The 27,534-nt window shown below is 38.9% G+C and overlaps 1 protein-coding gene across 6 annotated transcripts in view; it reads left to right on the top strand.

Moving 5' to 3' along the window:
* The window catches only part of CTNNA2 (catenin alpha 2), a 658,570-nt gene that overhangs the window by 157,684 nt on the left and 473,352 nt on the right, over positions 1-27,534 (top strand). For all 6 annotated transcript variants that reach the window (XM_065405686.1, XM_065405687.1, XM_065405685.1 and 3 more), the window contains exon 6: positions 3,055-3,258. In XM_065405686.1, the coding sequence (XP_065261758.1) occupies positions 3,055-3,258 (204 nt within the window). The remainder of the gene's footprint in view (positions 1-3,054; positions 3,259-27,534) is intronic.

Genomic DNA, 27,534 nt, shown 5'->3' with positions numbered 1-27,534 from the left:
GTGAAGTGCATACCCAAGGAATTAACATATGAGTGACAAGAACAGCCTGGATCGTTGGATCATTTCTCTCAAAGAGATCAGTTATGATTTAGTTGCTAGTAAAACTGGAACACTTACTTTCTATCGTATATGTCAAAGAATGTATGAAACATAATGGCACATTCTAGCGAATGATACATTAATTTCCACTACACCAGCAGTTGGTGGAGCTGGAACAATGTGACATTTGGTTGAAATTGTTCAATTTTGTGTTTCCTCTTTATTAAACAGTGAATCTTAGTGAGGTTCCCGCATATTTCTGTTCGTTATTTCTCTGCCATTCGCTTATTTAGATTGTAGACCCCCCAGGGAAGGAAAATTATCTTCTCACTTGTCCGTATGTATAGTACCAAACACTTTTAAAAAAACAAAAAAGTTAGACATCTGGGGTGAAATATGGACACCGCTGAATTCAGTGGCAAACCTCCTGTTGACTTCAATGGGGCCAGGATTTCACTTTGTTTATGTGAATGAGTGTACTGTAATCAGAATACAATTTGTTAGCTTTGCTATAACTTGACACTGTTAGAAGAGGCTGTTGATAACTAGGGAGTGCACTTTGTTTATTCTAATATATTATCGGGATTTTAAAATCTATGTTGGTTCTCCTAATTAGCTATGTCATTTGACCTATTAATGACGTGTTGATTTGTGCTGTCCCAGGCAGTAGATTGCACAAACTTATGTTTCATCAAAATGTTCTGAAAATTAAAATATTCCATTAGAATTTATCATGATTTGGTATTTGAATGATCTATTTAAAATAATGACTGAAATGTTATGCATCTTGATAATTGGATTAATTCTCTCCCATCCCCAGTTGTAGCTCTCTCTATATTTACTTCTTTCATGACTCATTTTCTTTTAAGGTTCAGATGGTAACAGCAGAGAAATGGTAACATAACATCTTTGCAAACAGTTCAAATATGAAACCTGCTTGCATGATTCTAGCCAAATTTTATAGAGCAGCAGGTGGTGTGGGTAAAGTGCCTCTAGGCAGGAGCACAGATTGACTCTTCTTTTGCATCTGCCACCTTGAACTATAAAGAAAAAAAAATGAGTCAGAAAATAACCCAATGGTGATCCAAAATCATTTATCATTATCTCATACAATACACTTAAGATTAAGGTTTATGTACACTTGCAAAATTTGCCATCTGGTAATTTGTTTATGCTAAACTACAAATCAAGTTGTGCACCCCTATAATAACATTAATTTGAGATAAAAATGTTAACCTGGAAAACAAGTAGATTGCTCTTCGAAAACCATTTTTTTTCCAGTTGGAATTAGTTTTTTATTTCCTAATACATTATGTGACTGAATAAATTATTCTGTGCATTTACACATAACACATGTGGTTTAATCTATTTCCAAGGACTACTCAGTTAAATAATTTGATTATAAAAACATCTCTTTTCTAATCAAAATCTGCCTAGATAATCTAATCAGTTCTAATTACTGACTCACTTGTTCAGAAGCTGACCTCTGTGCTACCATGTAGGAGACTTGGCTTCAAAGCAGTTTCAAAATGTTCACTCCCTAGGCAAAAGTAAGCAAAGTCCATGCAATCCTTCAGGTTTTGCACGGTGTTGGAATAACTGCCAGGTAGTATGGAATGAGGACAGGAGGTGAAAAATGGGCTAAAATGAAAACTTGGGTAAACAACCTAGGACCTTCTGTCATTGAAAACTGGAAGGCAGCAGTAGAGGTTCTGTCAAGAAAAAATAAAGTAGTGGATTGCTGCCGGAAAGTAGCAGCAGACCTTTTGTGATGCTGGCCTCCAACATTACCAATTGGTACAGTACTTGCCATTCAGTACTTATGCCTTTTAGCACAAAAACAAATATTAATTATTGCTAAAATATTTTTATAAAAAATATATTGCTAAAATATTTTTCTAAAAAACACTAATTTCTGTGCATGTGATATACAAGAACTTTTGCCATAACAGGGAGATGAAGTATTATTTACTTTTGCCATTTCACAGGTAATGGGGGGGGGAACCCAGAAAGCTCAAAGGATTTGTCCAAACTAGTACAAAAAGGGGAGGGATAGCTCAGTGGTTTGAGCATTGATCTGCTAAACCCAGGGTTGTGAGTTCAATCTTTGAAGGGGCCACTTAGGGATCTGGGGCAAAAAAATCAGTACTTGGTCCTGCTAGTGAAGGCAGGCGGCTGGACTCCATGACCTTTTAGGGTCCCTTCCAGCTCTATGACATAGGTATATCTCCATATATTATTATTAAATCTGTCAAACTGGGAATTGAACCCTGCTCTCCTGATTCCCAGAGCAGTGGGTCAAATAAAAGTCGGTGCTCCAATAAACAAAAACATGACCCTACCAGCTCAACACCTAAATGCAAGCTTACGTTAGTACATTGTTTGTGTTTTCAAGTAAGGAAGAAATGTATTCAGAGGACATTGTGGTTGTATACACAAATCTTTAAGCAATAGTTGTAAAAATTATGAAAAATACATTTAATGAGTACATTTAATGAAATCCGTGTAAATTATAGTGATGCTGAAAATGTGGAGAGGACCCATTCATTGTACACAGAACTGAACATTAGATTACTTGAATAAAAACAGAGCCAGTTATGTTATGATACTAACAGAGATTTAAGTATTCAATGAATATGTGACATTCAGGACAACAATAGAATGTGAAAAGCTTCATAAGATCCAGTAAAAGTATAATAGTCAACAATTACTGTGCTTAAAGGTCACCTCCTTTTTTTGCTTTAGGCTATTGACATATTTGAAAACTCATCTGTTGAGATGTTTATTGCCAAGAATATAGTTTTAAAACAATTGTATGTTGTCTGGTCCTTTGAAATATGTCAAATTTCATAGAGACTAGATATTTCAGTAAGTGTAGTTCCTCCTGGAACGTAACAGAGAACTAATGTATTTATTCAGTCAGAAAGATGAAAAGCCATAAAGGGGGATATTTCAAAAACTATAGCAAACACCCAAGAATGCTGTTCATTTTCCTACATATGTTTTATATTTCAGAACAAGATTATTTTAGACCCTATGACTTTCAGTGAGGCCAGATTCAGACCATCTCTCGAAGAGAGGTTGGAGAGTATTATCAGTGGAGCAGCACTGATGGCTGACTCTTCATGCACACGTGATGACCGCCGAGAGAGAATTGTTGCTGAGTGCAATGCTGTACGACAGGCCCTCCAGGACCTACTTAGCGAATATATGAATAATGTAAGTGATCTGCTCTTTTTAGTCTTTTCCTCCTCTATGGATTGTTAAGCAGTTCTATGACTATTCTGCAGTGCCTACATACTTAGTAAAACTGATGATCCTAAATAGCAGCAGTTCAAGAAAATCAAGGCAGTCACTTAAAATCCTTTGGTGGTATTCAACATTTTGGGATTTGAGATCGTTTTATAGCAGTTTGTTACAAATAATTATACATTTTGCTCTGAAAAGGAATGCCCCCGATTGTAAGATTCCCTCACCCTACTGCAGAATAAGAGACTACCGCGTTCTGCATCAGTGATTTGTTTCATTTTAACAAAAAGGTAGTCCACACAACTTTTAAATATTTCCAGTGAGCCCAAACACTTTTGTGAAACTTGTATAAAACTGCTGGTTGGTAAGCAAAGAGTGGATATGTCAAATTAATATATCCTAGATACTCATTTTCTTTTACAAAAATAGTACAGTCAGTTTCTAGCATTATTCATTGTTGTAGGGAAATAGTCACTTAGTGTTTTATTCAGATGTATGCACAGAAGTTCGCATGAAGTAGCATAGTGGAGCAGTGTTCTGTTTTACACTTTATATATGGTGTTTAAGTAACTGAGTTGATGGGTATTTGACCATCTTTATATTTCTATTATTCTAATAGCAGTCTAATTAGATCTAAGATCCATAATTCCCAATTCTTTTTCTCTTCATGTTTCATATGGAATATAACCAAATCAGTTTAACAGTTCATGTATAAGTATCTTCTTCTTAATAAATTAATGTTTAGTTTGAGGTATAGTATTTTAAAAATAAATATTTCATGTAATAACACTCTAGTTTTTGTTTGTTTGTTTTTTTAACATTTGTGTCTACCAGCATGGCTTCTATTTTCGTTTTTAACCCCTGTCTTGATAAGAGGACATGGGATTTTCAGTAATGAGAAGCAAGGGCTTTACAACTGCCAAAGATTTCACTTGCAAAATTCCCAAAAGCTTGGTAGATTTGTTGCAAGGTAAAACTAAATCGGATTGCGATAAGGCATGACTTGGAACAACTGACAGCCTGATCAAGAGATGGCCAGACTGTAAGAGTGTATTGTTCCCGGTTAGTATCGAGATACATTTGCAGAGCTGTCCGAATGAAACTTGTTTAACATCTGCCCAGAATGCCTTTAACCAGTGCATCTGTCCCTCATTTTAAATTTACTCATACATTGTTTTGATTAAAGAAAAAGAGGTAATGGAAAAAAATGAAAATTTGTGGCTAATAATGAGTCCTAAAATGTGCACACTCCTTTGATACTTTTAATTAAAAATACAGTTATTTTATGACCGTAATGTATGCCAATATTTCAGCGAGACTGTACATTGCAATTGCAATACTATTATTATTTTCTTGCCTATTCAAATGTTAATAGCTCTCCTCAACCTAAAATCACCTTCCCCTCCACTTATCCTCTTCAGTGATCTAGGGCAAGGGAGACTCACTCTTCATCTACAAGTTGTTTTTTGTTTCATATTGTTTAAAGAAGAGTCCTGATTCTCAACTCCCTTGCACTAAGTTAATCATTTACACCTGTGCATAGTGAGTACAAAGTGGGTATAAATTGTAGTGTTTTACATCTCATTTTACAATCAGTTTGCTCAGGTATGAATGACTCGGTGCAAAACAGTAGAATTGGAATGGATGCATTCAGTCTTAGGACAAATCAGCCTATCTTACCTTTCACTATTGTGACAATAGGTGATGTTACCCCAGCTTTAGGTCAAACAGGTAAAGGATAGAAAATTGTGGTGCATGAAGGAGAATTCTTCTTCTCATTTTGTAGATCCCCAATCTGCTAGTGAGTTACTAACAATGTCCTTCTAGCTAATTATATGCTTGAAATGGAGTTATTGTATATAGCATACGCTGCCACCTATACAATGTTTCAAGCAAATTGACACTGGATATCTGATCAGTAGGTGAGGGAGAGGCAAGGTAGGACAGGGTCTGAGGGTCCTTTAAAAAGCTTTTGTTCTCTCTCACACTGTTCTCAGCCATTAGTTTTTGTACTCAGGCAGAAGGAAGGTTTGCAAGGGGAAAAGGGGGAAGAGTATGTTTCGGTTTCAGAAAAAAACGATTTTCAATATTATGAAGATTTCAGGCAAAGTGACACAATTTTGTGCTCAGAAGTGATGAAAAGACAAAACTTGACAATTTCACTTTTTTTTTTTTTTTTTTTTAATGTACCGAATTAGATTTGGTTCAGTTTTATTCCCTCATCAAATATTCTGGCTCCATTGCAAATATTTGTTTGAATGATTAATACTGTGGGAGGTTTTGCAGTATTAGCCCACGGGAGTTCTATCATTGTTATTAATAATTGTATATTGGTATTGTGATAGTGCACAAAAGCCCCAGTCAGGACTGGGGTTCCATTGTGCCAGATGTACAAAATGCATAGGAAGCACCTCTAAGAAGACAAGATAGACAAAGTCATAAACCTCATATAACTAAAATGTCAAAGGTACATATCTTGTCAGTTACATTTTTTTTTTTTTTAAGATTTCCCCTCAACAATCCCTCCACTTTCTTTCTTTCTTTTTTTTTTTTTTCTTTCTTTCTTAGCTCTCCCAAAGGACAACTCTGATTTTATTGCGAGTCTCAGGGTATTTGGTGATTTATTTTTTTTATAAAGCCCCAGTTCCTGTAGTTTTGTGATACTTTTGTTTTTAAATGAAAGAGATTTCTAGTCCTCATGGCTTCAGAGAAGAGCTTGAAAGGAGAACTGATCAAAAATTTTCCCTGTCTGGTTTCATGCCAGTTCGCTTAGCTGGCTCCTTGGCAGACTCCCAGCTCTTCAGCCTGGTGGGATGATGGGGAAGCTGAGAGCCCCAGAAATCATAAAAGTGCCAGCTCCTATGCTTCTGGCTCTGCCAGTGCTCCCAGGCTTCCTGGCTCCACTTCAGGCCACCTGGCAAGCTGAAAGGGAATCGGGATGCTGCAATCCCCAGATAACCTGGGAGCCTTGTAGCTTTGGGATCTGGGGCTTCCAGGCTCCTGGCTCCCCTTCATTTTACAGGCAGAATTTCATTTTTAAATCATCTAATTGTTCCAAGTTTTGAAAAAAAAAATATCATTGATTCTGTTACTTGGAGAATTTTGAAATTTTTGGTTTTCATTCCAAATTGGAACAAAACCAAATTTTGAAATTCCGTATCCTTCTTGAAAATGTGAATCCCAAAGACCCCAACACCAGAAGGCAAATAAAAAAGAACTCAAAAAGTAAAACTTCTTATAAACTCATTTTTAAATCAGTCTCATGATTTTGGGGGCTGACTAGGGTTTTTTTAAATCTTGGGATTGGTAATACTGAAGTCCTTCCACCTCTGGCTCCTACATTAATACTCAGACAATATAACTACATTTACCATATAAGAGAGGGGTGTGATTTTCCCTGCTCTGTACACATACGCCAGCTCTCATGAAGCTAGCCCAAGTATAAATAGCAGTGTAGCATTTCCAGTAGCATGGCTTTGTCATGCCGAGTTTGTACCCACCATTGCAGACGGATTTATGCTCAGTCTGGCTAAGCTGTGCCTCCACTGCCAGTACCTGTGCTACCATGGCGACACTACCATTTGTACTCTCACTAGCTCGATGATTTGTGCTAATAGGTGATCCCCCTGCTTGGGTAATCACACCCATAGCTTGTAGTATAGACTTAGCCTATATGAGAAAGGGAAATACCTTTTAATATCCCCACCACTTCTAAAAAGCCACAATTAACTCCTCCCCAACAATAATCAGCCTGTTAGATCAGTGCTCGTATTACTGAGTGACACAGGCTCAATGGTAGGTAACCTTTCTGTTTTCAGCAGAGGTGTGGAAAGGGGCCTTCCTGACTGGCATCTTCCTCCAGAATCCACTGGCTCTTGGCACCTCTTTCCACCATGGAGGAGACTGGGGCCTGCTTCAGGTATGGGATTCTAGGTGCAGGACAGGAGAACAGAGTGGCTGGTCCCTGCCTGCCGGCTCCCAAGTCGACTCCTAAAGCTCTTCCCCTCTGTGAAGTGGGACAGCTTTTGGCAGGAGCTCTGGGCAGAGGGACAGGGAATTTGTACGGCCATTGAGTCTCATGGGCTCAGCGGCTTCTGTTGGTTTTCCCCCCTTGTAGTGCAGGGAATGTTTCTGGTCAGGGCTTCGGGGCCTGCCTGGCTATTTCCTGTACCTAGTATTCAAGAGTTATTGCTGCTGCTTTTCCTGCAAATGGGGTTCCTCTGTCAGCAGGTACACCAAGGCTGGGGAAAGGGAACGTTGTAGCAACACTATCTGGGACTTACAATGAACTTCAGAATGAATGCATTCAAAATAGTGACAGGGTGCAGCGGCAATCTTTTAAAGACCTATTTATTCTATGGCACAGATTTAGTAGAAACAGAATCCTCTTGTTGTTTCCTTGTTACTCTGATTCCCCTCTGCTGCTCCTCAGCGTTTCCCAGATTTCTGATCCATCTCCTCAATCTGTGTGGGGTTTTGTTTTTAAAGGCCCTCTAATACCCTAAACGTATTTGATATGACACGTGGATAGATTCCCCTTAATCCTTTTGTATCTTGCCCTCTAAAGTTGTCACCTGTTTCCAACTCCTGATCACGTGAGCTCTATGGCTACACTATGGGTCTATGGAATGCCATGTCTGTAGAGAAAATGTAGGCCTTTAGGTAGTTTTGCTCACTGAAATACAGGGAAATATATTTGATTTTGTCCCAAATAAAATCGTATTTTCAGAAAGTGCTGCAGTGAGTAAAATTTAAAAGTGTTTAATGGGCAGTTAGAGGTCATTGTTCTTGAAGGCACAACCAAATTAGAATGAAAAAAGGTGATGGAAAATGAAAATCTATGGACTCTCAAGCCACTGTCAAGTTCCATATTTAACAGCTATCGCTGAACTCCTATTTAAAAGAGAAAAAAAAATCATTCTTGCATCCTTTAGAGAGGTGGCTCTGAATCACACAAGATTAATCGGTGTGACAGTGAACATTAAATTACATTCACGAGACAGCAAAATGTCCATAGCTGTCCCGAACTCAGTAATCAGTGATTGGTGACAGAGGTTGGCTGCTGAGTCATCAGGATTGTCTGATTTAGTTACAGCAGCCTAGCAAGGACAATCTGTCAATTTTTCTCCGTATTGCTCTGCTAGCTTTTCAAGGAATACTTAGAAAAGCAAGTTTTAGTCAAAGCTACATACTGTAGTTCAAGATTGAAATAATGAACTGGGCCATTTCATATCTCATTTTGCTCTCCTAGAGGACATCTGGAAACAGTTTTATATTTCCTGGCCTTGAAAAAGCCGTGTGGATAGCACTGTTGGCACTGTGAAAGAGTGAGCCTCTGCCTTTTTAAGCATCAGTCAGAACAGTGTGTTTATATTGTAATGATCCATCCTTGAGATACCAAGCCATTTTTAGTAATAGATTCAATGTTGTTTTGTTGAAAATGAAATATTCAGGCAGTTTTTTAGAAGCACGCTGGCTTTACTAGGCAAGGAAAATGCAGCTCCCCCCCCCCCCCTCCCTTCACAAACTTCTGAGCAGTTGAGTCACTGGGATGATTGACAACAATATCATTTTCCCTTGTAATTCTTATGGAAATCTTGACATGTGCTGTTTCAAAGTGATTGATCAAATGCTTGGCTTGCTTTGCACCTGGTTGGTGGCAATCTCACTCTAACTCCTACTTCCATAGGATGTGCCCATCTAGCATTCTAAATTTATGTGAGACTTCTGGGTACCTTGCCTTTCCCCAACTACAAAAAAAATTACCATCTGCTTACCCTACCCAGAACACTAGTTCAAAGGGTCCCAGACACATGGCAAGTAGTTTGGTTTCTTGTCTTTTCTTGAACAGCAGCAGGACCTGCTGTTGATATACCTATTGCTTAGCACTTTTATGACAGTACTGCGGGAATCTGTGCTGCCTGCAGGTTTTTATAAGCAAAAGCTGCTACAGAATCCAGACATTCCCATAATTTCAGGATATTCAGGATCACATTCACTGCCTTGTGTTTCCTTTTGCAGGGCCAAAATATCCTGTTGCTGTCCTCCATAAACACAATTCACAATAAGCAAGCCCCATAGAAAAGAAAGATACCTCGTACTTTACAAATAACAGATATATAAGCACTTTGTCCAATGTTGGACTTTGGTAGTCACATTTACACAGTATTGCATTGAGCATTCTATTAAAAGGCTCAAGTAGGTCATCTATTTGAGCATGATAGACTGTGGTTTTATCTGACTTTAAAAAAAAAATATCTGGGAAAAGCATGCATCTTGCAGCAGCTGAGATGTAATGCTCATGTCATGGTCTGTCAACATTATTATCTTGGGCACGTCAACCTGGGAGAAATGTTTAAATACCTGTCTTGGGTTCTGCACTGGCAGGAGGTAGGTTCCATATGTGTTCCAGAGAGTTCTGTTTCCATGGAATCTTTGGAATGAGAATTCATGAAAATGAATGCCTATTTGAGGTTCACTGATGATTCTGACCAGCATATTTCCCACTAAGTTAAAATCGAAATACTAGGTCCACCAAAGCCTCACTAACCACAGCCAAACACTCATATGTGACTGAGCTTTTCATTGTCTCTTTTCTCTTCTATAAAATCAATGGAGCTCAGTGACTGGTCATCAAGTGGTATAACCTTGAATGAATCCCCCCCTAGTTGAGTACCCCTGGACGGTCTTAAATCACACTAAGTTGCACTAAATCACACTAAGTAGGCCCTTTTCCTTGGTTCCTTCTGGGTAACTATTATTCCATTCTTAGCTAACCAGTATTCTGTCTCTACTTTCCCCACCTACTGAGCCAGAAAGTTCAGAATAACTAAAATGGAAAACCTTTCAAATCTGCCAGTCATGGATCCAATTGAGTCCAGGTCAGTGCCACAGTTGATTTGAAAACATATCAGTCTGTCCTCACTCATGATCTAAAACTTCAGTGGAATGGGAGTGGGGGAGGGCGCGCGCGCACACACACACACACACACACACACACACAAAGTTACAACAAAAATCATATACAGTGGGAATAACCATCACTGAAATTTGGCTATTTACTGTCACCATAACCCAGGAGCTAAGGTAAGGCTGAATTTCTCTACAAGTGCGGCCAATGTGCAGCATCATGGCAGATAGATGTATGTCAGGGCCCACTATCCATTCCGGCACAAACATCTCAGCATACTAAGAATCTAACAGCCCTTGAAACTTAAGCTCATGAATTACGACGGGAATCAAACAAATCTTGCAGACAAATCTGGAGACATCTGTAAAATGGAGGCAGAAGCTACAGCATAGTTATAATCCATCGAGGGGCAGGAATGACAGCCATGACCCTCCCACCTACATGAAATACAACTCCAGGTGCTGCTTTTCCCTGATGTTGTACAAGATCTGGCATCAGCTTGTGTGGCAGCGATCACTGCCCCTTGACTTCCCGAGAGAGATTCACCCAGAGCCTAGTCCAAGTGGAATCCTCGATGTTTTCAGTACAGTTCTGTGCAGTCAGGGTTAAATTGGGAAAATATTTGGCCCACTGCAAGTCTTTCAAAAGACATTAGCAAACTCTCTATTTTTCCTTTACTATCTCTCCTGGCTTCTCTTCATCTGAACACCCAGACCTCTGTCTTCCTAGCTAATGTCACACTTCCACAGTCAATCTCTGAAACCAGGAAATTATCCACCTGTCATGTGCTCACCTAGGCTGACAAGCCAGTGGCCTCAAATGCAGTCATTATCTCCAGCTAGCGGAAACAATGTGGTTCTGACACAACTCCACTGGAGAAGCAGTAGAGTTGATTAAGCTCTGTTTACAGCCACTGGCTGCAGAGGCAAAAACAGTTCCTGTGCCACGGCTTGAAATCATTAACTATTCTAAACTGCCACGATAACCTTCCTCACTCTCCCAGCCCATACAGAATGCCTGATTATAGATTATATCTTTGAGAAGATTATAGTCACCGATCCATTAAGGTTCCCCTCAGCAGGCCCATTGCTCAACATAACTGCTCTTCCCAAATGTTCAAATGTTTCAAGATCAGGGTCATTTCCTGGTCCTGTTTTTTCAGGAACCCTCTCCGCTTTTGGAGTTTGGTACAGGGTGGTACAGCTCTTTCTACCATTGGGGTGTGTATCCTATCTGCTTCACTTAATATTCCTACTGGTGTTGCTGTTGCAGCATCAGTTGGAAATAGTTGGGAACTGTTCATTCTCCCGCTGCTAAGCTATCCACAACATCAAGTTTTACTGCTTTCTGTTTTTAATTAGTCCTCAGTATCTGCATGAGTCTGAAATCTCACATCCCTTCTAACCAGGGATTAGCAGGGTTACTTGGAAGAAATTTAGCAATAATGAGCAGGATTTTTCAGCAGGAGCAAATCTTTATCAGCATACATCTGAACAAGCAGCAAAATATAAACGTAACTGAGTTTCCAAAACCTAAATTTTACCCAGCCCTCATGACCAGGGTGTGGAACACTGTACATTTCAAAAGGCATTCTCCCTCTTTTGTCTCTTCCCCAGACCACCTGTACTAGCGCAAGAGACCCAAAACAAGAAGTTAATTCCTTGTGTTTAGAGGGCCAAGTAATACTTTTATTGTGTTGTTTATTTATTCTTAATTTCTGGTACTGCCCACAAAGGACATAGTACAAATGCAAAAGAATATGGAATCCCTGAACTGAAAAGTGAATGTTCCATGCATCCTGACATGCACACAGACACACACACACACACACACATTTATGACTGTCAGTTCTGGGGGAAATGGATGTATGGAGAAAAGGGATATTCAACAAAAACAATGCAGCCTATAAATAAAACTGTATGAGCAAGGGTATTTCTTCACAAAAGTACAATAGCAAATAGTCTACAGTTCACAATTTCTGTCATCTCCTCTAGGTGCCACTACAATCTATATAAACTACTATATTATATTATACAGAATATATGACTTGTTCAGTAGAACTAAGGGTGTTGTAAAACATTCTGAGTGGGTTTTTTTGTTTTGTTTTTTTCCCCCCTGGGGTTTTTAATCCCTTTTTGCGTTTTTGAGCTCTAGATTATTTTTGTTTGGTTTAGCCTAGTTCGGCCTAAATAAAATTAGTTTTCAGCTGGCTTGACATATTTAGTTATAGAAGGAGAAAACAGTTTGTTTACACATAATGTCAAATACAGAACATGGTAGTACATAGCATCTTTGTTACTTGGATTGAGAAAATGCTCTTTATGTGATGACCTACGATTTGGGAAATATTTGAATCTCTGAATAAAAAGAGTAGCCAAATTGAAAACAAAACACCCATTCCCTCCTCAGGCTTCCTTCCTCTTCAGTTACTATGAGCTGTCTTCTTACAGGGTATGCTCTTTTATCCTTTTCCCCTCTTAGGCCCAAATCAGCAGAGTTCTTAAGGGCATGCTTATCTTTTAGCATGCACTTACATCCCATTAAAGGCAGAGGGTTTAGGCACGTACTTAAGGTTAAAGTTCAATTTGTGCTTATGCGCTTTGCTAAAGCGGGGCCCTTTGACACAATCCAGTTTCTTTGGGGGCCATAAGGGTGGACATCTCCCACCCTACCAACTCACCCAGAGGCATTATAGATCCCCCACAGCAATTTGGTATGGAATCCCTCATCACCTTAGATTAATTCATGTAACAAAACTGGAAGCAAATCCTCAGGTAACCACCACATCTAATAATAATTATGTTGAAACAAAGGTTTTTCTGGTGTCTCATTTCCAGCTTGATTGATTTGGTCTCTCCAGAATCTGATAATTTTAACTAGGTCCTTCCCATAAAATTAATCTATTGTACTCTTGCTTTCCTACTTTTTTTCCCCCTCTTTCCCTATACATGTCCTTGTATATTTGAGCCTTCAAGCCTAATCAAATCCAATTACAACACACTATTGTGTTTGTAGCACCAAGCAGCGGTCACCATAAAGATTTTGAATAAGGGAGAGGATTTTCTTATCACACTGATCATACCTACGTACCATCTATTATCACAGAAAGTATAGTGTAGCAGTTAAAACACAGGATGGGGAGTCTGGAGATCTGAGTTTTATTACTTGCTTTTCCTTAGACTCAGGTCATTTTATCACTCTGTGCTTCTGTTTCTCCCCCTGCAAAATTGAGATATTTACCTATTTTTCAGTTAGACTTAATTTATTAATGTTTAAGTGCTTTGAGATCCTCAGGTGGAAGGCGCTGTGGAAATGTAAATAATTACTATAGTAGCTGGCACATGGAGGATGCATTGAGGAACTTGATGTCTACCCAGTCAGAGAGAAGGGGTTTCCTCTCAGCTTATTCTCTGGCCTTTTTAGGGTATGTCTACACTGCATCTGGGAACAAGCCTCCCAGCCCGGGCAGATAGACTCATGCTAACGGGGCTTGAGTTAGCACATTACAAATAGCAATGTGGACATTGCAGCTTGGGTTCGCAAGTCCAGGTGGGGCAGGTTTGCGACCCCAAGCTGCAGCCCAAGCCACAACATCCACACTGCTGTTTTTAGTGTGGTAGCTCAAGCCACGCTACCATGAGTCTATCCGCCCATGCTAGGCTTGTTCCCAGATGCAGTGTGGACATATCCTTACTGTCCAGGCGCAGTCTCCCTCTCCTTTCTCCCCCATGAGTGCTCCTGAATATTTATACTTTACAATTGTTGCCACCCCTCTAAATCAAGAAAAGGGATATATGACTTGTCCGATAATACAAACGGTACAGTACAACATTAAGTCTTTCTATCATTTTCATTCTCTTTCATTTTAGGAGTACAGGGTAACAATTTACTTTTCTTATTTCAGTTATTCAATAGTAATAGTCTATTTTTTTGTTGTTTTGATGCATCTGCTTACAGAAGTAAAGACTGCTCCAACAGCGCATCATATACACGTTGCTAGATTAGAAGTTTGTACTTCAGTAATAAGCAACAGAGGGTCCTGTGGCACCTTTAAGACTAACAGAAGTATTGGGAGTACTGCTCCCAATACTTCTGTTAGTCTTAAAGGTGCCACAGGACCCTCTGTTGCTTTTTACAGATTCAGACTAACATGGCTACCCCTCCGATACTTCAGTAATGATTGTCAGTTCCAGAACGACTGAACATGCTATTGTTTAAAGTTATTTGTTCACCTGTTAGAACTTCCAGAGTGAACCCTGATTATAGTTGTGTGACTGTTCAATGCTCTTTAACTACTCTTTTCAGTGTTGGAGTTTGAGTGTATGGGTCATTAATTTGTTGCTTTTGTTTGTCTACATGTCCTATGGAGTTTATTATCCTGTTGTGAGAAGTTTTTCTGTAGTTAATACAATATCATTTGTGGCATGATGATTTTGCTTTCTATATGTACCTCTGCTTTGTGCATATTTCTCCTGCATTTCAGTATTTTTACAGGACAGATTTCCATCTTTGTATATCCTATAGATGTTGGGTTAAAGAAAAAAAGCCTTAAATATTTATTGGGAATGTATCAAAATAAACACGTCTGCTGAAATTAGCGAGCTTACAGAAACTCATGTTTTGAATTTATTTTTCCCAAAAGGCTTAATGTCTTCTGCTCTCTTAAGGATGTTTTGGTATCATGACATCTTAATTATGTAATATCCAGATATAAGGCCAAAAAACCTACAGAGAGTAGTAGGAACATATGGTGTCAGTTGGGTATCTCCATTTTGATTCCTCTAGAGTCTGTACTTTCTGTGGTTTTTAGCATAATAGGGATTGTCCACAGAGGTGGCTGTACATAGGACTGGTCTCAGGCAGCATGCAGGTCCATGTAAGCAATATGTTTTTTTGGGGGGGTGGGGGGGTATCTTATCTATCTTACAATTTGGGATATAGAGTTATACCCTTTATCCCGACATTAACCAGAATTTGGCTTATAATAATAATTTTAAACCTGCCTTGGATTTAATCCATTTTATGTATAAAATCAGTTCTTCCTCTAACTACAAAACTAGTAGTGATTGTAATAAAAAAAAATGAATCCCCTCCAAAATTCATATAAAATTTGAAAGCTTGTCTCGCTCACCAACTGAAGTCAGTCCAATAGAATTTATTACTTCACCCAACTTGTCTCTCTAATATCCTGGGACCAACATGGCTACAACTACATTGCATACATACATTAAAAATGGTGTTTTAATAACCAGGATGCATTTCCTTGAAGGTCACATGTAAAGGCCAATCCTCTCTTGTACATATGTGTGGGAAATTCCATTCTTGTGTTGTGTTAGACATCAAAACTTGTATTAAATGTCAAAATAGCAAAAAATATAAAATAAAAATATGTGGGATACCCTGGTATGTAAACATGGGCCATGTATATATTGCAGTGGTGAGTTTTATTCATTTGGATGTACACTTTCAATGTAGAATTACAGGTTAATCAGTGCTACTACTGTTGCTTGGATTACTATTTTTCTTTTAATGGTTATTCTGATATGATGCTATGTTCGTTTTTGATGGAGTACAGTATAAGAATTCAGAAGCACTTTTAGAAGCCTGGTTCTGAAATAATGGTCTTGGCCCAGAAGAGGGCACACTTGCATACCATAAGGATTCTCTGCATAATTAAAAGAACTGCATTCTGATGTTGTATAGCTGTAATAAAAGGAAATTTAATAATAAACAAAATGGAGAGCTTATTTTTATTAGGTACAGGATCTTTAACAAGACACCCGAGTCAAAAGGTTTGTGAAGACAAATAAATTATTTTGAATGTTGTGTAGGATATGTGCATAAATGAGCAAAGAAAAGATTAGCTGCTAAAGCCCTCTTGCATTTCTGAAAAGTATTGGCATTTTGGTTTTAATATTAGAGAAATTATCATGCCAGGAATAAACATTTATTTTTTCTGATTGATCTCATATATGGGGAAGATATCACAGATGTGTGCTGAAATACACAAAGGATATACAGTACTAATATAGGCTACCTTACAAGTTTCCTTCTACTAAAGTAAATTATACAATATAATGAAATGTTATAAAGTAATTGCATTGTATTCAGTGGAATTTTACTGTCTGACCTGTCATATCGTCTTATGATTTAATGATTACAATAGAATTACTGTGACAGATCATACCTTGTGAGTATATCATAGGGTAACTTGTCAATTTACTTAGACTTACTCCTTCCAGATCTGTGTGTTCTTCATACAATAGCAGCATGTAATGATATTTTTTTTAACATACACAAATGAAAGTAAGAAAAATAACCTGTGATATGATCAGTTTCCTAAATCTTGCATATTATTACAATATCAGGTTTTTTTTTTTTTTTGCGGAAGGGAAACTGGGTTGGAACATAATTTTTTTTTCAGTTTATTCTTGGATTTTTAACACTGAATTTAAAATATTGAATTTTTTTTTTTTTTTTTCACAGAACAGTTGAATCTGATCTCTAATTAAACACCAAGCATAAAATATGATAATTTTGGGTTAGCTTGCAATATATCAGGATATCACAAAACAAATGCAATGGAGTCACTGTCACACAAGTAGCATATGCAACTTACATAGAACTCATTTTATCACCAGGTAAATATATTTTAAATATCACCTTTGTCTTGTTACCGATACAAGAAAAATTTATTTTAAATAGTTTGGCATCCATTTTGTTACACTGAAATTATATGGAATTTCCTGACATAGGATGAGTTCACTATAATACATTTATCTGTAACTGGTTTTCCTGTTCATTAGTCTTATAATGTAATATACAGTGAAACCTGAAATAATATATTGCACATATATTGTTGCAATACATTTATTATTGCAATATATAGGGCTCTACATTTGGATCCACTAGTGGGGACCCCTGTGCCCATGTTGAGCCCCACTGAAGTCATTCATGTAATAAAATGATAGCAAATCACCACTGAAGTCATGTAGTCTTGTGTCCAGGCAAAAGGATGTGAATGCAGGATTGGGGCTGTAGAAAACAAAAGGGAAGTCTTCCCTTAACACATTAGGATTAATATTACAGTCCACCAAATACACTTTACACTTGATCCTCTGCTGGTGCAAACTTCATAATGGAGCTGTCAGTGGTGGAAGTGAGAGTGCACCCTCTGCTACTCTAACTTCTGCCAATGCTGGGCAGCCAAGGATCACTGAATCAGCTGGCACCCTTGCAGACGCCCCGCTTCCCTATGTCCAATTACCGCTCCGACATTTTGGAGAATTGGGGCCTATGGGCGAGATCTTAGGCTGGTTTAAACTGTCACAATCCCATTAGTTCCAGTGGAGCTATGCAAATTTACATTAGTTGAGGATCTGGTCCTAACTAGCATAACTAGATTTTTGCATTATGATAAAACATTTGTTCTTCACTCTGAAATCAAAGAGCCCCAAAAGAGATTTCTGCAGCTCTAAATGAATTTTTTAAACATTATTTAGAATACCTTGGGGCACAATGTGTAGTAATGTAGTTACTATAAGGCTGTCAGATTCATTGCCAAATAGTATTCAGAATCCAGGGATCAGATAAATTAGATTTTAATTGGGTTTTAAGGCTAAGTTGAATAAGTAGATAAGGTAGAATTAACCAGAGACGTATTAATTTAATGAAACCCTTGGCTCTCTTTGTATAGTTTTTAATACAATAGCCTATCTGTCGTTGATAAGAGATGTCATGGAAGAGTCAAAAAAGATTGACACTGATAGGTAGAGGAAACCGTGTTATCTAATATAATCACATTATCTTGAACACTGGAAACCCAAGGAACTGGACAAAATTGTGTTAGTTAGTTTTTATTATAGCATTTTGAGTTTTACCCAGCTGGTAGGACCAGAGAATATACTGATGTTTTTTTTTTTTAAGAGAGCAAAATAGAAATTACTGCTTATTGTGAAAGGATAGTAACATTAGCTTGTTTATCTCACTTCTTATTAACAAGCTGATGATTTTTTACAGTGGAGAATTTAATTTTCATTGCAGACATGACCTTTTTCCTAATAACTTCATTTTGTCTTTCATCTGGCTTTTGTATAGACATGTTCAATGACTGAAATTTAAATTAGGTTCTAAAATTCAAGCACCGAACTCACTCCTTATACCATTACTTCAGTTTAAAGATATCTGTTACCTGTTAAAGCTAAACGATATTTTGAATGCCTAAGGGCCTCATCCTGCAAACCCTTATGTGTGTAATTTATTACATAAATGCAAGTAAAGATTACTGGTGTGAATAAGGCCCTGTGCTTGCAGTGGGTGCTTATTCAATTATCTCTAATTTATTATGCTTATTTTTCTAAGAAAACAAGAAGCATTCACTATTTTTTTTTAAGTTTCTTTATTTTACAATATTTAATATAAAGTTAGTACAAAAGACGCTGGAAAAAAGCAGTCTGATTTTTCACTGTTGCTTATAAAATCATATATTCCAAGGCCAAAGGAGCCCACTATGATCATCTAGTCTGACCTGCATCAGTCAGGTCATAGAATTTCCCTGAATTAATTCCTTTTTGACCTCAAGCATAACTTTTAGGGAAAAAAATCCAATCTTGATTTAAAAATTGTCAGTGATTGAGATTTCACCACCCCCGTTGGTAAGTTGTTCCAATGGCTTATTACCCTATCTGTTAAAACTTTGCACCTCATTTCCAGACTGAATTTGTCTAGCTTCAAGATCCAGCTATTGAATCCTGTTATACCTTTGTCTGCTAATTTGAAGAGCCCATTATCAAATTTTGTTCCCTGTGTAGGTACTTGTAGACTGTGATCAATTCTTAGTTAAGCTAAATAGATTGAGCTCCTTGAGTCTATCACTATAAGGCATGTTTTCTAATCTTTTAATCATTCTCTTCACCGAACCCTTTCCAATTTGTCAACATCTGTCTGGAATTGTGGATACCAGAACTGGACACATTATTCCAGAGGTGGTCACACCAGTGCCAAACACAGAGGTATCTCTGCTTCTACTCGACATTTCCTTGTTTATGCATCCGAGGATCACATTCGCCCTTTTGGCCACAGTGTTGGACTGGGAACTCATGTCAGCTGATTATCCACCACCACTCCTGGAACATTTTTAGAGTCATTACTTCCAAGGAGAGAGTCCACCATCCTGTAAGTGTGGCCTACATTCTTTGTTCCTAGATGGATGCATTTACATTCAGTAATATTAAAACACTTTTTGCTTACCTGCACCCAGTTTATCAAGCAATCCAGATCACTCTATATCCACTCCCATTGTGTTGGAGTGGAGGCATCTAAGCATCTCACGAGAATATACAGGGTCTGATTCAGTAAGATATGTAGGTAGGTGCATAACTTTATGTATATGAGGAGTCCCACTGAAGTCAATGGGACTATTTATATGCTTCAAGTTAGACACATAAGTGCTTAAGTACTTTGCTGAATTGGGGCCTTAGCTTCTTGTGGGAGCAGGTGTTTGAGTTCTGATCCTGTAAATCTTTCTGATGTGAGTAGCCTTACATAAATAGTTCAAATTAATTTGCAGGAATGAACGGTGTGTGTTTTATTACAATATACAACTCTACCCCGATATAATGCGACCCGATACAACACAAATTTGGATATAACGCGGTAAAGCAGCGCTCCGGGGGGGTGGGGCTGTGTGCTCCAGCAGATCAAAGCAAGTTCAATATAACGCAGTTTCACCTATAACACGGTAAGATTTTTTGGCTCCCGAGGACAGTGTTATATTGGGGTAGAGGTGTATTTACATTAAAATTATAGAGTAAAAATATTAAACTTAAATGAGTTAATGAGCAGTACATTATCAGCATGTTAAATTAAGTTACCAAGCAAGTTCTAATGCAGAAAAAAATAAAGATAAAGGCATTGTTTTTCTCAGGATCTTACGGTATAGAAACGTTCTTTTAAAGAAGTCCATATTGATATTACATGTGTAGATAGCTTGGTTCTGTGTTCACAGATCATAATATTTATTAAAACTTAATCAATGTTATGAAAACTTAATCAATGTTATGCCTAATTGTTAGTATGTAAAAATTGTAGGCTTATAAAAGAGATCCATGTCCAGCCATTTGTAGACGTACCAGACAATAAAACTTGAAGGCTCATTAGCTTGGAATGACCCAGCTGTGTTTTATGCATAGGGGTCATTTCTTTACTAATGAGCCACTAAGCCAGATGGCTAACCCCACAGTAGTCTAACTGCATTAGTGTGATTTAGATCTTTAGGCAAATTACTTAAAAAAAAAAATAAAAAAATAGGAGCAGCCAGTGGCAATGGTAAGGGGTAGTTTGATTAGAACTGCATGGAACAAAGTACTTTGCCTTTAAAAGACATATGGCTGAGGAGAATCTGCAATTTTTATAGATTTACACCAGTTTCTGTTTCAAATTTGCATAATTATTCAGGATGTTCCATACCACCCACACTGTACAGCTGTTTTGGGGAGCAAAACATTTGATTAGATAATCTAGTCAAAATGCATAGCCTCTAGCACTGTCCTGTCAGAGCACATTTATGAGGCTACTTAAATGTGAGTGGCTACTAATTCTTTCCAGGTGAGCTAGCGGTACAATGTTGTTAAGCTTTATTAGAGGTAGTCATTAGTGTCATATATTTTGAAAACTAAACTATGGATGAAAACAGGATCTCTTCCCAAATAATTTTATATTCTGAGTTATATACTGGCAGTATGTTTCTGTCAGATAATATGCCTGATGGATAGTTGATGATCCCTTTCATTGGTGTATTATCTTGGAACGTCTTCATGAAAATAGAGTTCTGAGAATGGATTTGAATGAAGAGAGATTGGTCGTTTGGTATACAAGGAAGGGTTGGAAGTTACAGACATAAGAGGCCCAAAGAGGAGAGCAGAAGAATTATGCAAACAGAGAGCAGCTTGGGAGGCAGCAAGGAGGCTCCACCATATTTATATTGCTGTTGGTATAGAACGACGGCAGTGGCTTACCCAGAGGTGGCTGCATTCGAAAGAGTAATGAATGATTCCTACATAATCAGTCTGTAAACCACTTTGTGCTCCTGGTGGATGAAAAATGCTGCATACTGATAGTTACAGTTATTTTAAAAATATATTGAGCCAAATCTTACAGATGTTATTGGTTTCAATTGCAGTTTTATCTGGGTAAAGACTGCAGAATCTAACCCATCAATAAGGCAGACATTTATGAGTCAAGCAAGAGGTGATAGGCAACTGACAGTGCTGAGGATTGTTTTTAGCAATGATGCTATTCTAGATGATAGGGTCAGAGTGGAAAAAGGACCTACGATTCGTTGTACAGAATACTTGCTGGTGAACGAGAAGAAATTAGGTTAGAGAGATGGTGCCAGATTATCCTTCCTAGACTGGTGTGTGGAGAAAACAGTCTATGGCATTTTGTCCTTCATTTCCCCCTCCCCCCTTCCCAAATCTGCAGAAGCTTCTCTGTGCAGTCCAGTGTCTATGATGCAGGGAGGGGTAAAGACTCACTGCACAGTTAACCTTTGACACCCAGGTCTGAGCACCTGCGTTGATTAGCCCAGGTGATTTTTGTCTGCATCCTCACTGAAAGGGGGGTGGGTTCCAGCCTGACTTACTCAAACCTGTACCCACAATAGGGTAAGCTAGCCTGGGCCTAAAGCACCTACAGATCCACATCAGAGGCAGGGCCGGCTCTGGCTTTTTTGCCGCCCCAGGCAAAAAAGCCTCCGCCGCCCCGCCCCCCCCCCCGCGGGGGGGGGTGGAGCCCGGGGGGGGCGGCGAGCCCCGGCGGGGGCTCCGCTCTCCCGCCGGGGGGAGGGCGGCCGGAGCCCCGGGGCGAGGGAGGCGAGCCCCGGCGGGGGCTCCGCTCTCCCCCCGGCGGCCGGGGGGAGGGCGCCGGAGGGGAGGGCGGCCGGAGCCCCGGCGGGAGGAGGGCGGCGAGCCCCGGCGGGGGCAGGGCGGCGAGCCCCGGTGGGGGCTCGGCTCTCTCCCCGGCGGCCAGAGCGCCGGGGGCAGGGCGGCGAGAGGGCGGCGAGCCCCGGCTGGGGCTCGGCTCTCCCCCCGGCAGCCGGGGGGAGGGCGCGGGGGGGAGGGCGGCCAGAGCACCGGGGGGAGGGCGGCGAGCCCGGCTGTGGCCCCGCTCTTCCCGGCGGCCCGAGCACCGCGCCGCCCCCCTCCAGGTGCCGCCCCAAGCACCAGCTTGGTTGCCTGGTGCCTGGAGCCGGCCCTGATCAGAGGGGTTTTTGTGTAGCATTGGATGGTGGGGGGGGGTGGACCAAAACCTGGATCAGAGCATGGGTTCACAGTGCAGTGAAGACATACCCTCAATAGGATTAGGACTGAGAATTTGTTCTGTTTACTGAAATAGACAGGACACTAGTGACCATTTCTGAAGGTGATGTAGTTTGTTCTGGCCTCTGGGCATGAATGAGAATAGTCGTCATATTTTGGACAAATTGAACACTGTCAAATTGAGAATTAGGGAGTGTGTAATGGATGGAATTAGAGTAATCAAGATAAGAAAAAATGTGATTTGGCAGTGTTGTCGCATTAGTGTCTTATGTAGGTGGTGATTTGGAGGTGTTGCTAGGCAGAATAATTAGTCTGGGAGATCTATAGCCAATGAAGAATTTGGACTCAAACGGAACAATAAGCAAGGAAGAGAGACACAAAACAATGAAAGAGATATGTATATGATAGCCATGAATTTAGAAATAGGAATTAAATGAAAAGATGGGATCAAGGACTAAATCCTCAGGATATCATAAAAGAGTGGAGTGTCAATTGCACAAAATAGGTGGTTGGATATGCAGTCATGGAAGTAAGATCAGTAGGTGCCTAAAATGCACAGAACAGTTCAGGTCATGGATAAAGATGTTATAGGTAAAGTATCAAATGAAAATCTTAAGTTCAGAGAGGCAAGCAGGGTGACATTAGAGAAGAACACCATTTGCCATAGAGCGGTGTGAAAGTCAGACTGAAAATGGCTAAGGAGGTTTTTTGGTTTTTGTGGGGGGGTTTTGGAGGAGGGGTAAGAAAGGTGGTAAAACATGACTTTTTCCATTATTTTGCTAAGAAAGGGAAGATGAGAATTAATACAGTAACTGATGTCACAGAGGCAAATTAAGGAGGGTTTTTTATTATTTGTTGTGTTTTGTTTTTAGTGGTAGTAATCGTAGTGATGAACTAAACTGTTATTTTAATAAATTATGTGATAAATTCCCAACAAATATATTTAAATAAAATTACATATGATATATTTTTTCATTTGTCTGTCTCAGAAACCAAACTGTATTAAAATGTGCTGAAGAGTTTGCAGGAGTAATATACCCTAATTAGTGACTCCTTATTTTGCATTTCAAGCCACAGTGGGAGATTATTTATTTTTCATATGATAAGTTGCAAGTCTAACACAGCTCCAAGGTTTTCTTATATTTATAAGGAAAGTATGAATGTGCATATACTTCCTTTGTGTGGTTAATGCTATTGCATCTATGAGTTTGTTTGCCTTTATACAGAAGAACATTTTTTAAAGTTCAGAAAAGCTCTGTGCAGGGGTCCGCCTGCAGTCAGTCAGTTGCTGGATCAGGGCCTAATCTGGACAGATAACACAAGTAATAATATGTAACATACTAGGGGAATAAGAAAAGCAATGCCAAAAAAGGAAATTTGGATTTGGGAGAGCATTCTACTTTCTTTTCCATTGTCATGTTTGCTACATTTGAGTTATCTTGTTTGTTTATTTTTAATACATATTTATAACTTATAAATAGCTCATCTTCAGGAATGGGAGTTGAAGGGGGTATTATCTGAGCAGAGATTGGTGATCAAAACAAATAAAAAGTTATTTTAAGGGAGGATTTTGACTTCTATTGTTAGAATCCTCAACTGGAAAGTGATATCCATCATTAGAACCGCCTCTGATTTTGGTCAAATGCAGGCTTATAAACAATCTCAATATTTCATAAACGTTTTTTTTTTTTTTTAAATCTTAAGCTAGGAAAGCTTATTACTTTTCAAGCCTACTGGTGCTTTCAACATGTGTTATTTCATCATATTTACATTTCTGAGAAGAAACTTCTAATTGGGAATGTCAAACTGGTCTCTCCAAATGATTATCTGTCTGATGGGGAATTTAAATGCTATTTATCTATTTAATTTAATTGCCAGCCTAATAAAATAATAATAATCAAAATTAACTATTTTTGTCAAACAATGTAATTAAATTACTGTGAAAACCAAAGAGTGATCCATGCAGTGAAAAGCGATTACACCTTTACTGCTTATGTATGCAAGGCTGTACTAAAATAATAAAGGCATCATATACTGAATACACTTTTATTTGCTGTTAACAAATTTAAAATGACAAATAGTTTTCATTTGGTAAAACTCATATTCAATCTCTTGAGAATTCAATAGCACAGTAAATGTAATTTGCGGTTCTTTACAATTATAATCTAAATAGACCAAGTCTAAAGGGAGTCTGCCTCTTTGATTTTCAAATTTGCATCACTTAAAATCCAATCAGACCAACTGTTCAGATTTTTATTAGATATGAAATACATGAATGGGTGCAAGGCCAGGCCACACTGTGTATAGCAAAAACAGATCAGATTTTACAGCATGGATTATCTGAGCAGATACTGTAGTGTGTGATTCAACCTTCAGACCACACACCTTCTTGTCAACTGTCTGTAATGGGCCACTCTCTTACCACTTTAAAAGTTATTTTTCCTTCCTTGATATCCTGCTGTTAATTGATTTATCTCATTAGACTGACCTCACACTTGGTAAAGCAACCCCCATCCTTTCATGTATTTATACCTGCTCCTGTATTTTTCACTTCATGCATCCGATGAAGTGGGTTCTAGCCCACGAAAGCTTATGCCCAAATAAATTTGTTAGTCTCTAAGGTGCCACAAGGACTCCTCGTTGTTTTTAAAGGTTGCTTACTGACTTCTTGAATTGTTACCATATTGAACCCTTTGATTTTCAGTAACCAGTGTTTTATAGGCCGACAGATTGCCTTTGATTTGGGGAATTTGCTGTAACATATTGAGTTTAACAGATTTATGCAGGAACGTAAAACAAAAATAGTGTAGCAGGCACTCAGAATTTGAGAACACAAGGGGATTAGGCTTGCAGATGGCTGATGACATTGAATAATTTAGCCATGGAAGGTAATCTGTTTTTGACAAAATACATTAACATTTAGCCAACGCATATAGAGGTTTGGGTAGTGCTACGTATGCATTTCGGGGGGGACGTAGTAATGTGGAGTAGAGTTTTGATCTCATTAAATATGCTTTGGTTACGGATACAGTTTTAAAAATAGGAGGATGTATTCAGAACATGGTGAGATCTATTTAAGAGTACATTCAATACTATGTTTTTAAAAATGATTTCCCACAATGTGCTTCCTTCGGTAATCTGTACAATGTGGGAGTGAGGGGATGCTTATTTAATGCTTTGATTATAATTGCACGTTCATTACAGAGTGCGTCTCAGAAAGTCAGTAGAGAGAAAAGATGGTGATTAGAAATAGTTTCTCTCATTTTCCTGTCTCTCATATCAAAGCATGGGTTCTACCTTTCCCTAATCACATGGTGTCCTTAGCATTTTAAAGTTCTCATTCTAGAGACAACAAGCTTTTTACCATGGCAACAGCATTCATCTTGAAAACGTAGCAGCCACAATGTTGTTGTTCTGGCTGAGAGAAGCATTCTGCAGTGATAATGCTACTACCACTATTAAGCTCAGTTGGCCACTGTCCGAGTGGCCCTTTGCAGCTCCACTGATGAGTCAATAAGTGATCTTAGGTGGTATTTCTACACTACAATATGCTGTATTTGCTTGGTGCTCAACTCCAAGCCACATTCATCTTTTTTTCTTTTTCTTTTTTAATTGCTGCTGTTAATAATAAAGAAAATAATTTTTGGAGAACAAATTAAAAAATCATTTCTCAAACTGTTCATTATGTGGAATAAATGAAATTTCTTCTAAGTCTATAATAAAGCAAAGTTATAATTATAATAATTAAAAACAATGAGGAGTATTTGTGGCACCTTGGAGACTAACAAATTTATTTGGGCATAAGCTTGCATGGGCTAAAACCCACTTCGTCAGATGCATGGAGTGGAAAATACAGTAGCAGGTGTATATATACATAGTACACGAAAAGATGGGAGTTGCCCTACCAAGTGGAGGAGTCAGTGCTAATGAGACAATTCAATTAAAGTGGAAGTGGGCTATTCTCAACAGTAGAATACCAAGGGAGGAAAAATCACTTTTGTCATGGTAATGAGGCCAATGTAATCAGGGTGGCCCATTTCAAACAGTTGACAAGAAGGTGTGAGTAACAGTAGGGGGAAATTAGTTTTTGTAGTGATCCATCTACTTCCAGTTTTTATTCAGGCCTAATTTGATGGTGTCCAGTTTGCAAATTAATTACAGTTCTGCAGTTTCTCGGGTTTCCGGCGGGCAACCTGGACTTTGGATCCCCTGAGACCTCCAAACCCACCAGCCTGGACTGCCTCTCACACTGTGGTGCTGCAAAAGCCACTGACAGGCACTTACACACCCATCCACAGGCAGGAACACACCCAACTTATTGACATGAATGATCTCCCAGCCACTCATGGACCATCAATAGGGAGGCTTCAGCCAATTCCCCCCAATTCCCCAGCCTTGCAGCCCAGAATGGTACTGTCTTGCACTGGTCGGAAGCCTGGCTAGTAGAAGTTCATTACTTAGTTTGCCATATCTTCCTAGGAAAGTGGGCATGCACCACACTTCGTAATCTGAGCTGAGTTTCCCCAAGCACTTTCACCAAAACACACTGTTTTAGGTAAAATATAAACCAGATTTATTATCTACAGAAAGACCGATTTGAAGTAATTATAAGTAGCAGGTGTAGAGATCAAAGTTGGTTACCTTAGAAATACAGTCTACATTCTAACTTTAGCAGACTAAGCAAGGTGTGACTCAAGCAATGTCTCAGAGGGTACAAGCAGGTTACAGTTCCTCGATACACAGATTAGAACACTTTCCAGCCTGGGACCAAACTTCCGGAGTTCAAAGTCTTTTTCTTGTGGACCTTCTTCCAGGTGTGGAGATGGGGGAAGGGAGGGAAATAGGCCAAGTGATGAGGTCACTCTCCCTCTTTTATACTTTCTTCCAAATGCTAGAAAGATCCTTGCTGTGACTTGATGGGCCATCACCGATATCTGGCCCTCCTTTGTTGCAACTGAAAGGCTGGCTGAGGGCATTTACCAACTTCTCAACATATTTCAGTAACACATACAGCAATAC

Source organism: Emys orbicularis, chromosome 5 (assembly GCF_028017835.1).
Source record: "Emys orbicularis isolate rEmyOrb1 chromosome 5, rEmyOrb1.hap1, whole genome shotgun sequence".
NCBI classification, from domain to species: domain Eukaryota; kingdom Metazoa; phylum Chordata; order Testudines; family Emydidae; genus Emys; species Emys orbicularis.
The sequence above is the reverse complement of the archived record's forward strand: the minus strand, read 5'-3'. Positions and strand labels throughout refer to the sequence as shown.